The 13,025-nt window shown below is 52.5% G+C and overlaps 1 protein-coding gene across 1 annotated transcript; it reads right to left on the bottom strand.

Annotated features, from left to right (window-relative positions):
- Nucleotides 1–1,549: 1,549 nt before the first annotated feature.
- Nucleotides 1,550–9,905, bottom strand: SCARA5 (scavenger receptor class A member 5; the record flags this gene model as incomplete). Its single annotated transcript, XM_010174804.1, has 3 exons — nt 9,188–9,905; nt 3,463–3,543; nt 1,550–1,648 (listed from the first exon to the last, which is right to left on the bottom strand). Coding segments are annotated over exons 1-3 (898 nt in total), but the record flags the coding sequence as incomplete, so codon positions are not given.
- Nucleotides 9,906–13,025: the final 3,120 nt, after the last annotated feature.

Raw genomic sequence — 13,025 nt, 5'->3', positions numbered from 1 at the left:
GCACCCAGCTGAGTTCTTCAAGACTACATGACACTGCATGAATATCATCTAACCAGCCACATGGCCTGCAGAGTCACCTCTAGTAGCTAATGGACCCCAGGAGGACAGCTTGTGCCCAGACTGGGGTGACTGGAGAGCGGTGGGATGAACAGAGCCATCGTGTCACTAGGGCAGGTGATGACAGCAGCAATGTAGAGGACCAGGTGGGTGCTAATCCTGCAGGAGACCTTCTTGCCTTGGTCTGCAGCTCTGGGAGCTTCATGCTGCTCCCTCACTACAGAAGGAGGCCACTGGCAGCATCTCATCTCCTTCATCTCCTTTCTACCTGGACCTAATGCTTCCTGGGGCTGCAACCAGGAGGAACCAGCAGTGGGACATGGATGACATGTCCCCAGGAAAGGTCCTTCTCCTGAAGACTCCACAAAGGGGAGAAGGAATGGCAAGATGTGCTCCTGCCCCTAGACTACAACGGGCTTTCTGGTGGCAGGATAAACACTGCTGTGGCTACCACGCATGAAGGATGGGCCACCAGACATGACTTTGGGGTCTCACCTCAACTTCTGCCCCTCGCCATGACCAACACTTTGGAGGATGTACAGGAAAACTGAACCCTAGTTGTGGCCACCTTGATGCCAAGTTCACAGGGAGAGGAGAGGACATTTAAAGAGGACATTGTCCTTCAACATTCATGATTCACCCAAGAAACTCGTTGCATGAAAGCAAGAGCTTGTAAAGATGAACAACCCAGCAACCTACCCCACCCTGGCCTGGAGTGCTGCCTGCAGGACTCTGGCCATGTTCCAGACCAGGACACCGGTCTGTGGTCATGGTCTCAGCTCCTGGTGGCCATCATGACCATATCCAAGGTCAACATCACCCATAAGCATGAGATGAAGGGAGGTCACTGCTTTGTCCCTCTTTGGCTCTGCCCAGGGAGGTGCTGCATCTTCAGGCTGGACTCTTCCTGCCCACAAAGTAGAAAGAGCCTGTTTTGGGATTGTCCATCCTGGTTGAGGTTGTAGCACAGAACTTCTTGTAAAAAGATCTCCTAGGACAGATCTGTCCTGCTAAATAGGTGTGTGGTCACTTCCTACACCCACAGCTTCTCCCTGCTCTTAGCCAGGGTGTGGTGAGATGCTGTAAAAGCCACCATGAGCCAGAAAAGGTCACCAGAAAACAAACATGAAGCTATTCCTAAAATCCAAGCGTGGGAGGGCAGCCTGAAAGGTCCTCATGGACCTGCTGAGCCCCACTGCATGGCCAGGAGCTTCACCAACCCAACTAGTTTGCCCTTCTCCCTCCAATCCCTGGACTCTCTCCACCGTTGTGCCTTGGTGGAAAGGTCTCCATGCAAAGGTTGTTCATGTTCATGTTCCCAGCTCAGCAAAATTTCCTCTCCTTCCAGGAGATCTGGGTGGATCCCATGCCAGGAGACCCACCACTCTCACACCCATGACCCCTCTCTGTCCCTCACACCTCCAGAAGATAATGGACTCCAGGAGGATCACCCACGATCCACCCAGAAGCATGCTCAGAAGCTGGTCCTTACCTTTGAATCCTCGCATCCCCACTGGACCTGGTGGGCCAAGGTCTCCTTGGTCTCCTTTCAAGCCACGTGGTCCTGGTGGTCCTCTCTCCCCAGGTAGTCCTGGAGTGAGGACAAAGAGACAAAATGACCCTGTTGCAGCAGAGACCTCCACAAACCAGACATGTTCCCACACACGTGTCCTGCTTGCCAGCAGACATGCCAGATGCCCTCTGGTTCTTTGCCAGCAGTTGGAGACCATCAGGAGACATCTGACAGTCCACCCATCCTCTCTTTCTACACCTGCACCTGGATGCAGGATGGATTTAACCCACAGAAAAGCTGGTGCTGATACAGTTCTGAGGGCTCAGATTAAAGTAGATGGTCTCCAAAACTGGAGACGAAGGAGGAAGAGAGAGGAGACAGCGTGGAGCAGAGACCCCAGGGAGATATGAGGTGCCCAGTGTGAGCTGTAGGTCCATGCTGACCAGGTGGGTTTGGATGAAACCCTCTTATCTGAGCACCTCAAAACTCCAGGAGGTGGGAGATAGGGGCTGTAGTTTGGGACCTTGGGATCCCTTTGTGAGGGACACATCCAAGCTCTGGAGGTGACCTCCATCCATGCGGGCCAGCAAGAGGAGGTGCAAGGAGAGACCCCTGTGATGGTGACGGGCTGTGGTGGGACCTGGGGGTGATTCCACCAGATTGACCCAGCAGAGACTCAGTGTAAACCTGAGCCTGGGTTGGATCTGAAGGTTCTGGAGGAGAAGTCATAGAATCATAGAATGGTTTGGGTTGGAAGGGACCTTCAAGCTCATCCAGTCCCAACCCCCCTGCCAGCAGCAGGGACACCTTCCACTAGACCAGGTTGCTCAAAGCCTCATCCAACCTGGAAGCCTCCAGAGATTGTTTTGGTTTTCTATTTAAATAAATTTAAATAATTTAAATTTCTATGTAAATAAAGCAGAAAAAGGCAAGAGCCAACCGATGAGTTTCTGATGCTTCTCACACCCAAGAAAAACAACCATCAATCTGTCAACACCAAAAATAGAGCTGTTGGTGAAAGGAGCACTGAGAAGGACTTCCAGAGAGAGAGATTGAGTTTCCAAGTTGGCTCTGCTGGACTTGGCTGGTCCTACTGCCCACCTGGGGAGCCAGGAGAAAAGGGGTTACCAAAATGAGAGGTTTTCAGCCCAACTCAGGACCAGCAACTCAGATGCACAAGGCTGGGGTGATGAACCTGATTCTGGCACTGATAGTCCTACATGGGTCATGTCTTCACCAGTTAAGGTGAAGCCAAGGCTGGACATGCTGGATGGAGGAGAAGGTCCATGCCCAAGGCAGGATGGATCATAGAATCCCAGAGTGGTTTGGGTTGGAAGGGACCTTCAAGCTCATCCAGTCCCAACCCCCCTGCCATCAGCAGGGACACCTTCCACTAGACCAGGTTGCTCAAAGCCTCATCCAACCTGGCCTTCAACACTTCCAGGGAGGAGCAGCCACAGCTTCTCTGCCCAACCTGGGACACTGGCTCACCACCCTCACACCAAACAATTTCTTCCTCACATCTCAGCTCCATCTCCCCTGTTGCCTCAACAGGGAAGAGCATGTTGGAGACAGAAGGTCATGGCCAACGGGGATCCTCCATCCCTTCTCTTCTATCTCTGGCTCTTGGGTGCAAAGTATTTCTAGGCTTGGCTTAAAATTATAATTTGACTTAAAATTTGCCCCCTCCCTGGAAGTGTTGCCCCCAAAAGATTGATAGACTGGCAGGAGATGGAGCAGTAGGTTAGTCCTGTTGTTCTTCAAGACTTGTGCATAACCAGGAAGGTCCCAAGGGACAGGTTGGGAAATCACCAGGAGTCATCCCATGGACTTTATGGACTTTGAGTGAAGACTTGCAGAGTTCTGGGCATGCTGGATGGGTTGTTTCTTACCTCGCAGCCCTGGCAGGCCTGGAAGACCAGGTTCACCCTCCATCCCTTCATTGCCTTGGTCTCCTTTTGGTCCTGGTGGTCCTGAAACACAGCAGATATTGGAGTGCAGCCATGCAGGAGATGCACACACACACCCTTCACCAATCATTGTCACTTGTCAGGTGTCCAAGCACCTCTAAGAAACACAGAACCCTGCAGACAGGAGGAAAGTGATCATGAGGGAGCTTGTCAGCAGCCTTCTTCCATGATCGATGGATTTTCAAGGGCAAACATGACTCCATCAATCTGTCCCACACAGAGTCACATGGAATGGCCTGGACTGGAAAAGCCCTTGAAGCTCATGGAGTCCAACCATGAACCCAACACTGACCAGTCCCCTATGACTAACCCATGTCCCTCAGCACTGTGTCTACACGACTCTTCAATCCCTCCAGGGATGGGGACTCCACCACTGCCCTGGGCAACCCCTTCCAATGCCTCAGAACCCTTTCAGCAAAGAAATTCTTCCTCACATCCCATCTCAACTGCCCTGGCCACAACTGGAGCCCATTTCCTCTTGTCCTGTCCCTTGGGCCTTGGTTGAACAGACCCACCCCCACCTCTCTCCACCCTCCTCCAAGGGACTTGCACAGAGCCACAAGGTCTCCCCTCAGCCTCCTTTGCTCCAGGCTCAACACCCCCAGTTCCCTCAGCCACAAGGGAACTCAGCACACTTGTGCTCCAGACCCTTCCCCAGCTCCGTTCCCTTCTCTGGACACGCTCCAGCACCTCCATGTCCTTCTTGTCTCATCTGCCAGAAACCTTCACCTTGCATCTCCTAGGGTTCCACCTTCAACGTGACTCAACGGGAAATTCCAACCTCCTGAAATTTCTTTTTTTGATCAAAAATTGTGACATCTCCCATGAAATAATGTGAAGAAAAGATATGAAATGAATAAATTTGGGAATTCTTGAGATAAATGAACGAGCAGAAAGTCCAAGCCCATAACCAAGTTCTGCTCCTCAGCCTGCAAAGGGCCAAGTCTGCAAAGCTGAGAACAATTATGAGCTAAATCAGTTGGAAGAATGAATTTCAACCACAACAACAACAACAACAACAACAAAGACTCATGGGATGATAGAAAATAGGGCAGAGAGGGGCCTGGAGAGGTCACCTGGGCTTTGTCCCACCCAGCCAGGGTGATAACTGGGAATTGTTCAACACTGGTTTTCCTTGAAACCCTCAAAAACCATCATCTCAGAGTTGGGCAGAAAGGAAAACAACCAGCCATGGTAACACCAAAGGACCAGGAGAAGAAGAGGGGAGATGTTTAAGAGTCATGATGAGTAATTAGGACCTGCAGGAGTATGGAATATAATGAATATTTAATGTATAATGAATAAGTAATTAAGATTTGCAAATATTATGCAGAAATTAGCAGGTTCCTGAGTAGAGGAACCTCAGCAAGGTCAAGAAACCTTCTGAGCTGGAGATGGTCAGGGGCTAGGAGAGGACTATGGGGAAATATTGCATTAGCTCACCCTGGGTTTCCTCTTCCTTAGGTGATGCACATCTCTGGGTGCTCAGAGGATGTGGAGCTGGACCCTAGACCCTGGGGACACATCTTCTGTTCTTGGTTGGTGAAACAAAAGGATGCAAAGAACAATGGACACCCAGGAGAGCTGAATCCAATGACGAGGCAGTTTTGGGTGGGAACAACAGGAATCACATGAAGTAGAGACACTGTCTGGCCCTGATAGGTTCTCCATGGTGGAGAAGGTCCAGAAACAGTCCAGAGATGCTTCCCAGAGGGACATGGGGCAGGAGCCAGGTGAGGTGTGTGGTGTATGAAGGTGCTGGGATGGCTGGTGAAATGGTTTTCATTCCCTGAGGATTAAAGGGTGTCACACAACAGCCATTGAACCATGGAATCCCAGAGTGGTTTGGGTGGGAAGGGACCTTCAAAGGTCATCTAATCCAACCCCCCTGCCATCAGCAGGGACATCTTCAACCAGACCAGGTTGCTCAAAGCCTCATCCAAATTGACCTTGAATGTTTGCAAGGATGGAACATCTACCACCTCTCTGGGCAACCTGAGCCAGGGTCTCACCACCCTTGTTCTAAAACTACCTGGACTTAAAGCTGCTCAGATGTCTGCTGGAGCTTGAAAAATCGAATAGATGAGCAAAGAAATAAGCACCTGGTTCCATAAATAGATGGTGTTGAGAGCAGCCATTGATCTTCAGTGCCCCAAAAGAGCAAGAGGAAGGTCAAGCCCAGAGGAGGCCACGAGGATGATGCAAGGGCTGGAGCAGCTCTGCTGTGAGGACAGGCTGAGAGAGTTGGGGCTGTTCAGCCTGGAGAAGAGAAGGCTCTGGGGAGACCTTCTAGTGGCCTCCCAGTACCTGAAGGGGCTCCAGGAAGGCTGGGGAGGGACTTTGGCCAAGGGCAGGGAGTGAGAGAACAAGGGGTGATGGCTTGAAAGTGGCAGAGGGGAGATGGAGCTGAGATGTGAGGAAGAAATTGTTTGGTGTGAGGGTGGTGAGCCAGTGTCCCAGGTTGGCCAGAGAAGCTGTGGCTGCTCCTCCCTGGAAGTGTTGAAGGCCAGGTTGGATGAGGCTTTGAGCAACCTGGTCTAGTGGAAGGTGTCCCTGCTGCTGGCAGGGGGGTTGGGACTGGATGAGCTTGAAGGTCCCTTCCCACCCAAACCAGTCTGGGATTCCATGATCCGAAGTCACTCCAGTTTGTTAACGTGGAATGATGTGGGTGTGTTTAGGTTGCCCTGGATCACCAACCTCTTCTGAACTAGTGGAGAATGGAGAAGTAAAGAATTAAAATAAATCAATATCATTAATTTCAGCCTCCAGGGCACCACAGAAAGCAGAACCTACCAGAGATCCACGGCTCTGTAGAGGTGATGGTGAGTTTGATGGGTAGTGGTGGGAGGGTCAAGGCAAAGGGGGATTTCTGCTGGTGTATCTCCTGACCAAAGGTCCCAGGATGGGCACTGAAAACTCCACAAGACCCAGGCGTGTTCCTGGGTTTGGGTTGAATTCATCCCTCCCCTGCTGCACCCCAAAGGCTGAGCTGCTGAAAACCACATGCTGAAAGGAAACAGATGCTCTCCTACCAGGAGCAAAACTCCAAGCAACTCTGGAAACATCTGTGGTGGGAGCCACTGAGGAAACATCTCCCATCTCCTCACCCTGCCTTTGCCTCGAGCATCCTCTCTGAAGGGAAGGGTCCCACACCAACGACACTGGAGTCAAACTGGTGCTGACAGGAAATGTCTTGCTTCCCCCACGCCAGCTCCAGCATGGCTCAGCTGAGGTCCTCTGTGTGGGGGCAGCTCCAACAAGTCCCATCTGCTCTGGTTTTATGGGCACACTGGGAAAGAACCCACACTAGAGCCCCACCTCAGTCCTGTTAACCCTGAAAGGGACATGGGAGCTGCCTGCTCAGGACACTTCTTGGTGGGATGGGGGTTGGAGCTGCCCTTCCTCCTTAAAATCAGCTGCTACAGTGCAGCCCCCCAGTCCTCTGCCATCTCATCTCATCTCATCTCATCTCATCTCATCTCATCTCATCTCCATCTCCATCTCCATCCCCATCCCCATCAATCTCAGCTCATTTCCAACCCCATCCCTATCCCCATCTCCATCTCATCTCATCATCTCATCTCATCATCTCCACCTCCATCTCCACCTCTTTCCCCTCCATCTCCATCTCCATCTCATCTCATCTCATCTCATCTCATCTCATCTCATCTCATCTCATCTCATCTCCATCTCCATCTCCATCCCCATCCCCATCAATCTCAGCTCATTTCCAACCCCATCCCTATCCCCATCTCCATCTCATCTCATCATCTCATCTCATCATCTCCACCTCCATCTCCACCTCCACCTCCACTTCCATCTCCATCCCCATCTCCACCTCCACCTCATTTCCATCTTCATCACCATCTCCATCTCACCTCCATCTCCATCTCCATCTCCATCTCCATCTCCATCTCCATCTCCATTTCATTTCACCTCCATCTCCATCTCCATCTCATCTCCATCACTATCTCCATCTCATCTCCATCTCCATCTCCATCTCCATCACCACTTGGACCCACTTTGGTTTCTGCCTCTACAAAGTCCTGCAGCAAGGAGTTCCAGCCAGGTGAGAAGATGGGAAAGAGCTGCCCTGAGCCTCTCCTGGGTTTGTTGCCCATCATTTCATCAGGTTCCCTCTTCTTCTTGTGCCATAAATCATGAGGATGCTCCTGATGTTGCTGGGTCCCATCACACCCCTGTTCCTGAAGGAGCCCAACCCTTTCCCTTCTCCATGATCCCATGAAGCCAAGCTGCTCCCAAGGAGCTGCTCCCTGCACACCCTCTCCTATTTTACCCTCTAAGACCTTTGAAGCCAAAGCCACTTCTGCCTTGGTTCATCCCAGAGGAACCCTTCTCTTGCTGCTCCCCAGTCACATCAAGCAACTGGACTGGGATCCACCACAGCAGATATGGGTTTCTCCAATGTAGACACCTCCAACCTGACCTGATCCCCTTGGATCTGGGCTGTTCTAGAGGAGATCTAGAGCTGTGGGATGAAGAGAAGTGGGTGATCTGAAGATATGAGTAAGATATGAAACAACTGGGAATTCATGACATCAGAGATGGAGAAATATCCAAGTAGATGATGGTTAACCCTGGTCAAACAGCTATGCTCAGGAGATGATGGTGTGACAGATGGTTGGACCTTGCAGATAATGAAGAGGGAGTAGATGCTTGGCAGACTGAGGGGGGGATTATGGAGGCAACCATAAAAATACCAAAAAAAAGGAGATCAACGGAACTAGGGTCAATGGTCAAGAGTTCACAGGGCTGGGTGGTTTATTTCACCATGATGAGGGTGGTGAAACCCTGGCCCAGGTTGCCCAGAGAGGTGGTAGAAGCTCCATCCTTGGAAACATTCCAGGTCAGGTTGGATGGGGCTCTGAGCAACCTGGTCTGGTTGGAGAAGTCCCTGCTCACTGCAGGGGGGTTGGACTAGATGACCTTGAAAGGTCCCTTCTCACCCAAACCAGTCTGTGAGTCTATGATTTTATGATTTAGGAGGTCCTCAGGGTGGTAAAGGAGGAGAAGACTCCTTTGAGGTGCTCAGGGACATGGGTTAGAGGTGGAATTGGCAGTGTTGGGTTTATGGTTGGACTCAATGATCTTAAAGGTCTTTTCCAACCACTGTGATTCTGCGATTCTAAGACAGGAGGAGGACAATGGAGTAATGGAGATGTACAGTGGAGCGAGTGAGGTGATGGATGATGACTAAGGTAGCTGGTGGGCAACCCTCTGCTTCATCCCTGTAGTGTGAAGCTGGACATAAGCCTACCACCTCTGCTGCACGAAGCCTGGCTCACTTTCATGGTCAGGAAGGACCTGGTAGAGTTTTCCCAGGCATCACTGAAGGAACCTTGGGAGCTTTCTTCCTACCATGGATGGGGGAGCATTTGAAGGGTCCCAGCTATGCAGAGTCCAAAGTGATGGAGACATCTAAACACTACAGACACCTAAACAGTGATGTCTGATGGATTTGATACACCCTGAGACATCCCTACGAGACATCTTCATGCCACAAGGACCATTTCCACCACCACCCAAAGCACCAAGGACATCCCCACCACCCTCTCCTCACAACAGCTTCATGCACCAGCAAGGGACCTGCTGGTGGACCTTACAAGAGAAGAGGTTTGCAGCTTACCCCGTATCACAGAGATGTTCTTCAAGGCGATGGAGTGCTCCCAGTCCTTCAGCCTCAGGTCCTCTGTCACGTTGTTGAGGATGGCCAGCTCGTGCTTCAGCTGTTCCTCCATGGCTATGTGGATGAGACGCATCTGCCGAGCATCTTCGGTGGCATTGCTGATCAGCACCTGCAGATCCTGGATGCGGGTATGGTGGATGTTCACATCATAGGAGAAGGTTCTGTTCATGGTGTCCACAGCCCCACTCATGGTTGTCACCTGGTCGCTCAAGCTCTCCACCCTATTGCCCAGGTGGCTCAGGAGGTGGTCGTGATGCTGTAGCAGCAACCGGCTGCTGTTGCCTTCCACAGAGAGCTTGTACATCTCCTGCTGAGCTGCATCACTCTGTTGGGTCAAACTGTCCCAAAGGTTGGACACTGCTTTGTCAGTTTGGCTGGCCTGGGTCTGCAAACTCCAAAGAAGACCTTCCAGCTTCTGCAGTGACCCCGTCATGAGGAACAAAGAGTCTGAGTGGTTCTGCAGGAGGTCCTGGAGCCTCCAGATATGATCCAGCACATCCCCCTTCAGAGGTAGGTGCAGCAGCTTCAGCTGCATGTCCCGAAAGCTCTCATTGAGGAGGTTGACATTCCCCATCAGCACCTTCAGGTCCTCAGGGGATGTCTGTGGCCTGGAGACTGCAAGGGATGGAGAAGAGTGGGGCATTAGAAACGACCTCATGGAAGTGGGGACACTCCTGAGAGGTACAACCCCATCTTCTTCCAAGAAGCACTTGCTCCTTGGTGCTTGGAGGTAAAAGCCCTACCTCAAACCTCACAAGATTCATCCCATCAACCCTTCTTTGGCCACACAATGTTCTCCACGGTTGGAGAAGAAGGTTGGTTGATGAATCATAGAATCCTAGAGTGGTTTGGGTTGGAAGGGACCTTCAAGCTCATCCAGTTCCAACCCCCCTGCCATCAGTAGGGACACCTTCCACTAGACCAGGTTGCTCAAAGCCTCATCCAACCTGGCCTTCAACACTTCCAGGGAGGAGGAAGGGCTGGAGAAGGAAGCACCTGGCTCAGGAAAGCCAGCAAAGACTCTGGGCTTTGAGGTGGCTCTGAGCTTTGCCAGATGGGTCTACCAAGCTCTACCTCGTGGCTTGTGTTTGCCTTTGGTCAGAGGTCTGGCTGCTCCCAGCATCCGCTTCCCTTTCCTGAAAACAGACCTTAAAAAAGTCCTTCTTCCCCCAGCGAGGTTGGAATGTTCATTTGAACCATCAGGTTTCCCTCCTGGCTGCAGATCCTGAGCTCAGCTCTCTAATGAAGACCATCAGGCTGACTCGGCAGATCTCCACGCCTCTGGGTGTGGTTTGCTGACAGCCTCCAAGTACTGCATCCCGCATCCAGGGCTGCCAGGGCTCTTCCCGAGGGAGGGAAGGAGGGAGGAAACCCACCCCAGGTCAGGAGCACCCTCATCCTGCATCCCAGGGCTCTTCCCAACAGAGGAAACCCACCCCAAACTCAGATGCATCCTCATCCTGCATCCCAGGGTTCTTCCTGAGGGAGGAAACCCACCCCAGATCAGGAGCATCTGCATCCCACATCCCAGGGCTGCCAGGGCTCTTGCCAAGGGAAGGAAGGAAGGAGGAAACCCACCCCAGGTCAGGAACATCCTCATCCTGCATCCCAGGGCTCTTCCTGAGGGAGGAAACCCACCCCAGATCAGGAGCATCTGCATCCCACATCCCAGGGCTGCCAGGGCTCTTCCCGAGGGAGAGAAGGAGGGAGGAAACCCACTCCAGCTCAGGAGCACCCTCATCCTGCATCCCAAGGCTGCCAGGGCTCTTCTTGGGGGAGGAAACCCACCCTGGCTCAGAAGTACCCTCATCCCACATCCCAGGGCTGCCAGGGCTCTTCCCGAGGGAGAGAAGGAGGGAGGAAACCCACCCCAAACTCAGGAGCATCCTCATCCTGCATCCCAGGGATGCCTGGGTTCTTCCTGAGAGAGAAGCTCATCCCAGATCAGGGGGGTCTGCATCCCTCATCCCAGGGCTTCCAGGGCTCTTCCCAACAGAGGAAACTCACCCCAGATCAGGATCATCTGCATCCCACATCCCAGGGCTGCCAGGGCTCTTCCTGGGGGAGGAAACCCACCCTGGCTCAGAAGTACCCTCATCTTTCATCCCAAGGCTGCCAGGGCTCTTCCTGGGGGAGGAAACCCACCCTGGCTCAGAAGTACCCTCATCTTTCATCCCAAGGCTGCCAGGGCTCTTCCTGGGGGAGGAAACCCACCCTGGCTCAGAAGCACCCTCATCCCTCATCCCAGGGATGCCTGGGTTCTTCCTGAGGGAGAAACCCATCCCAGCTCAGCAGCATCTGCATCCCTCATCCCAGGGCTTCCAGGGGCTCTTCCTGAGGGAGAAAACCCACCCCAGATCAGGTGCATCCTCATCCTGCATCCCAGAGTTCTTCCCAACAGAGGAAACCCACCCCAGCTCAGGAGCATCTGCATCCCACATCCCAGGGCTACCAGGGGCTCTTCCCAAGGGAGGAAACCCACCCCAGATCAGGAGCAACCTTCACCCCTTACCTCTCCATCCCTGGTGGGACAGAGCTCCTGACCATCCAGGCACCCACCCCAAACCCCTCCTGGCCTCACACCAGCTCCCAGAGAATCGAGATGGGGTTTGGAGAAGGAACCTGGAAATTTGAGGAGAACCTCTTGCTCTCAGCAGCTCCTAGCCCTGCTCTGTGCCGGGGCACCCAGCAAACCCAGTAACACCCAACCCTGGACCCCATCATCCTGCTACATGCCTTGGTACACCCCAAAACCACTGATGCAGGCAGAGGACAATCATCTTCTCCTTCTGCCTTGTGTTGACGCTGGGTCTGCAACACAACCCTGGGGTGAGGAACTCAAAGCCAAACCCACACGAATAATGAGAATTTTAGGGGTTTTTTTTGGGGGGTTGTTGAAATAAATAATCCCCATTGTTCTTTGAGCTGTGGTGGAGCTTTCGTTGGCACGAGACCCATCCTGGCAGCTCACCCTCTCATGTCCACGGAGGAGAAGTTGAAGGGAAAACATTTGGTTTGAATTAAAATCGTAGGATTTCAATTCAAATCAGGAGGAAGGAAAAGGAGAAAGCAGCTGTGTGCACGCGAGGGCTCGGGGCCACCAGCAGTGATGGCATTGGGTGACCAAGGAGGGGACCAAAGGGACCTATCTACCCATGGGTGTTGTAATGGAGGAGCTGAGCATCTTTCAGGCACTTCAAGGATCTTTCCTCCATTAATTAACCCCTGTTAATTAATCTCGTTGCTGGACTGTCCCAGCTTCCCAGGCTGGGCTGTAGTGTGCAAGCTTGGAGATCTTCTCCTGGAGCTTGGGGACATTGTTTGGTCCCTTCTGCACATCCCTGCTTGTCACCTGTGTCACTGTCAACATCACCAGTGATCACCAGTCCCTGCTGTGCCAGGAACCCAGTGGCCACCAGCTTGGAGAAACCTTTGCCCATGGGGATAGACAACAGGGAAAGCAACCAAGAGATGTGCCCAAGGCCACCCTGAGAGGGGACAACTGGCCAAGAAAGAACTTGGGGAAAAAATCACCACAGGGTGGGTGCTGCTCCCTTCTGCACAGGTGACCAAAGCTGCTGGGTCAAGGCTTCCTGGACCCATGATGGGTCTGGAGACAACCAGGGCAATGAAACCAAGGGGAGAAGCAACCCTGTGCAGCCAGCACAAGGAGAAATAACTGTTCCAGGGTGTCCTACAGTGTGTCCAGGTGGCCAAGGAGGCCAGGAGCACCGTGAAGGGTAATGGAGCTGGAGCACAAGTGTGCTGAGTTCCCTTG

The sequence above is a fragment of the Antrostomus carolinensis genome, unplaced genomic scaffold, assembly GCF_000700745.2.
Source record: "Antrostomus carolinensis isolate BGI_N321 unplaced genomic scaffold, ASM70074v2 scaffold6439, whole genome shotgun sequence".
In the NCBI taxonomy this organism is placed as follows: Eukaryota; Metazoa; Chordata; class Aves; order Caprimulgiformes; family Caprimulgidae; genus Antrostomus; species Antrostomus carolinensis.
Note: the sequence above shows the minus strand (reverse complement) of the source record. Positions and strands in the feature narration are given on the sequence as shown.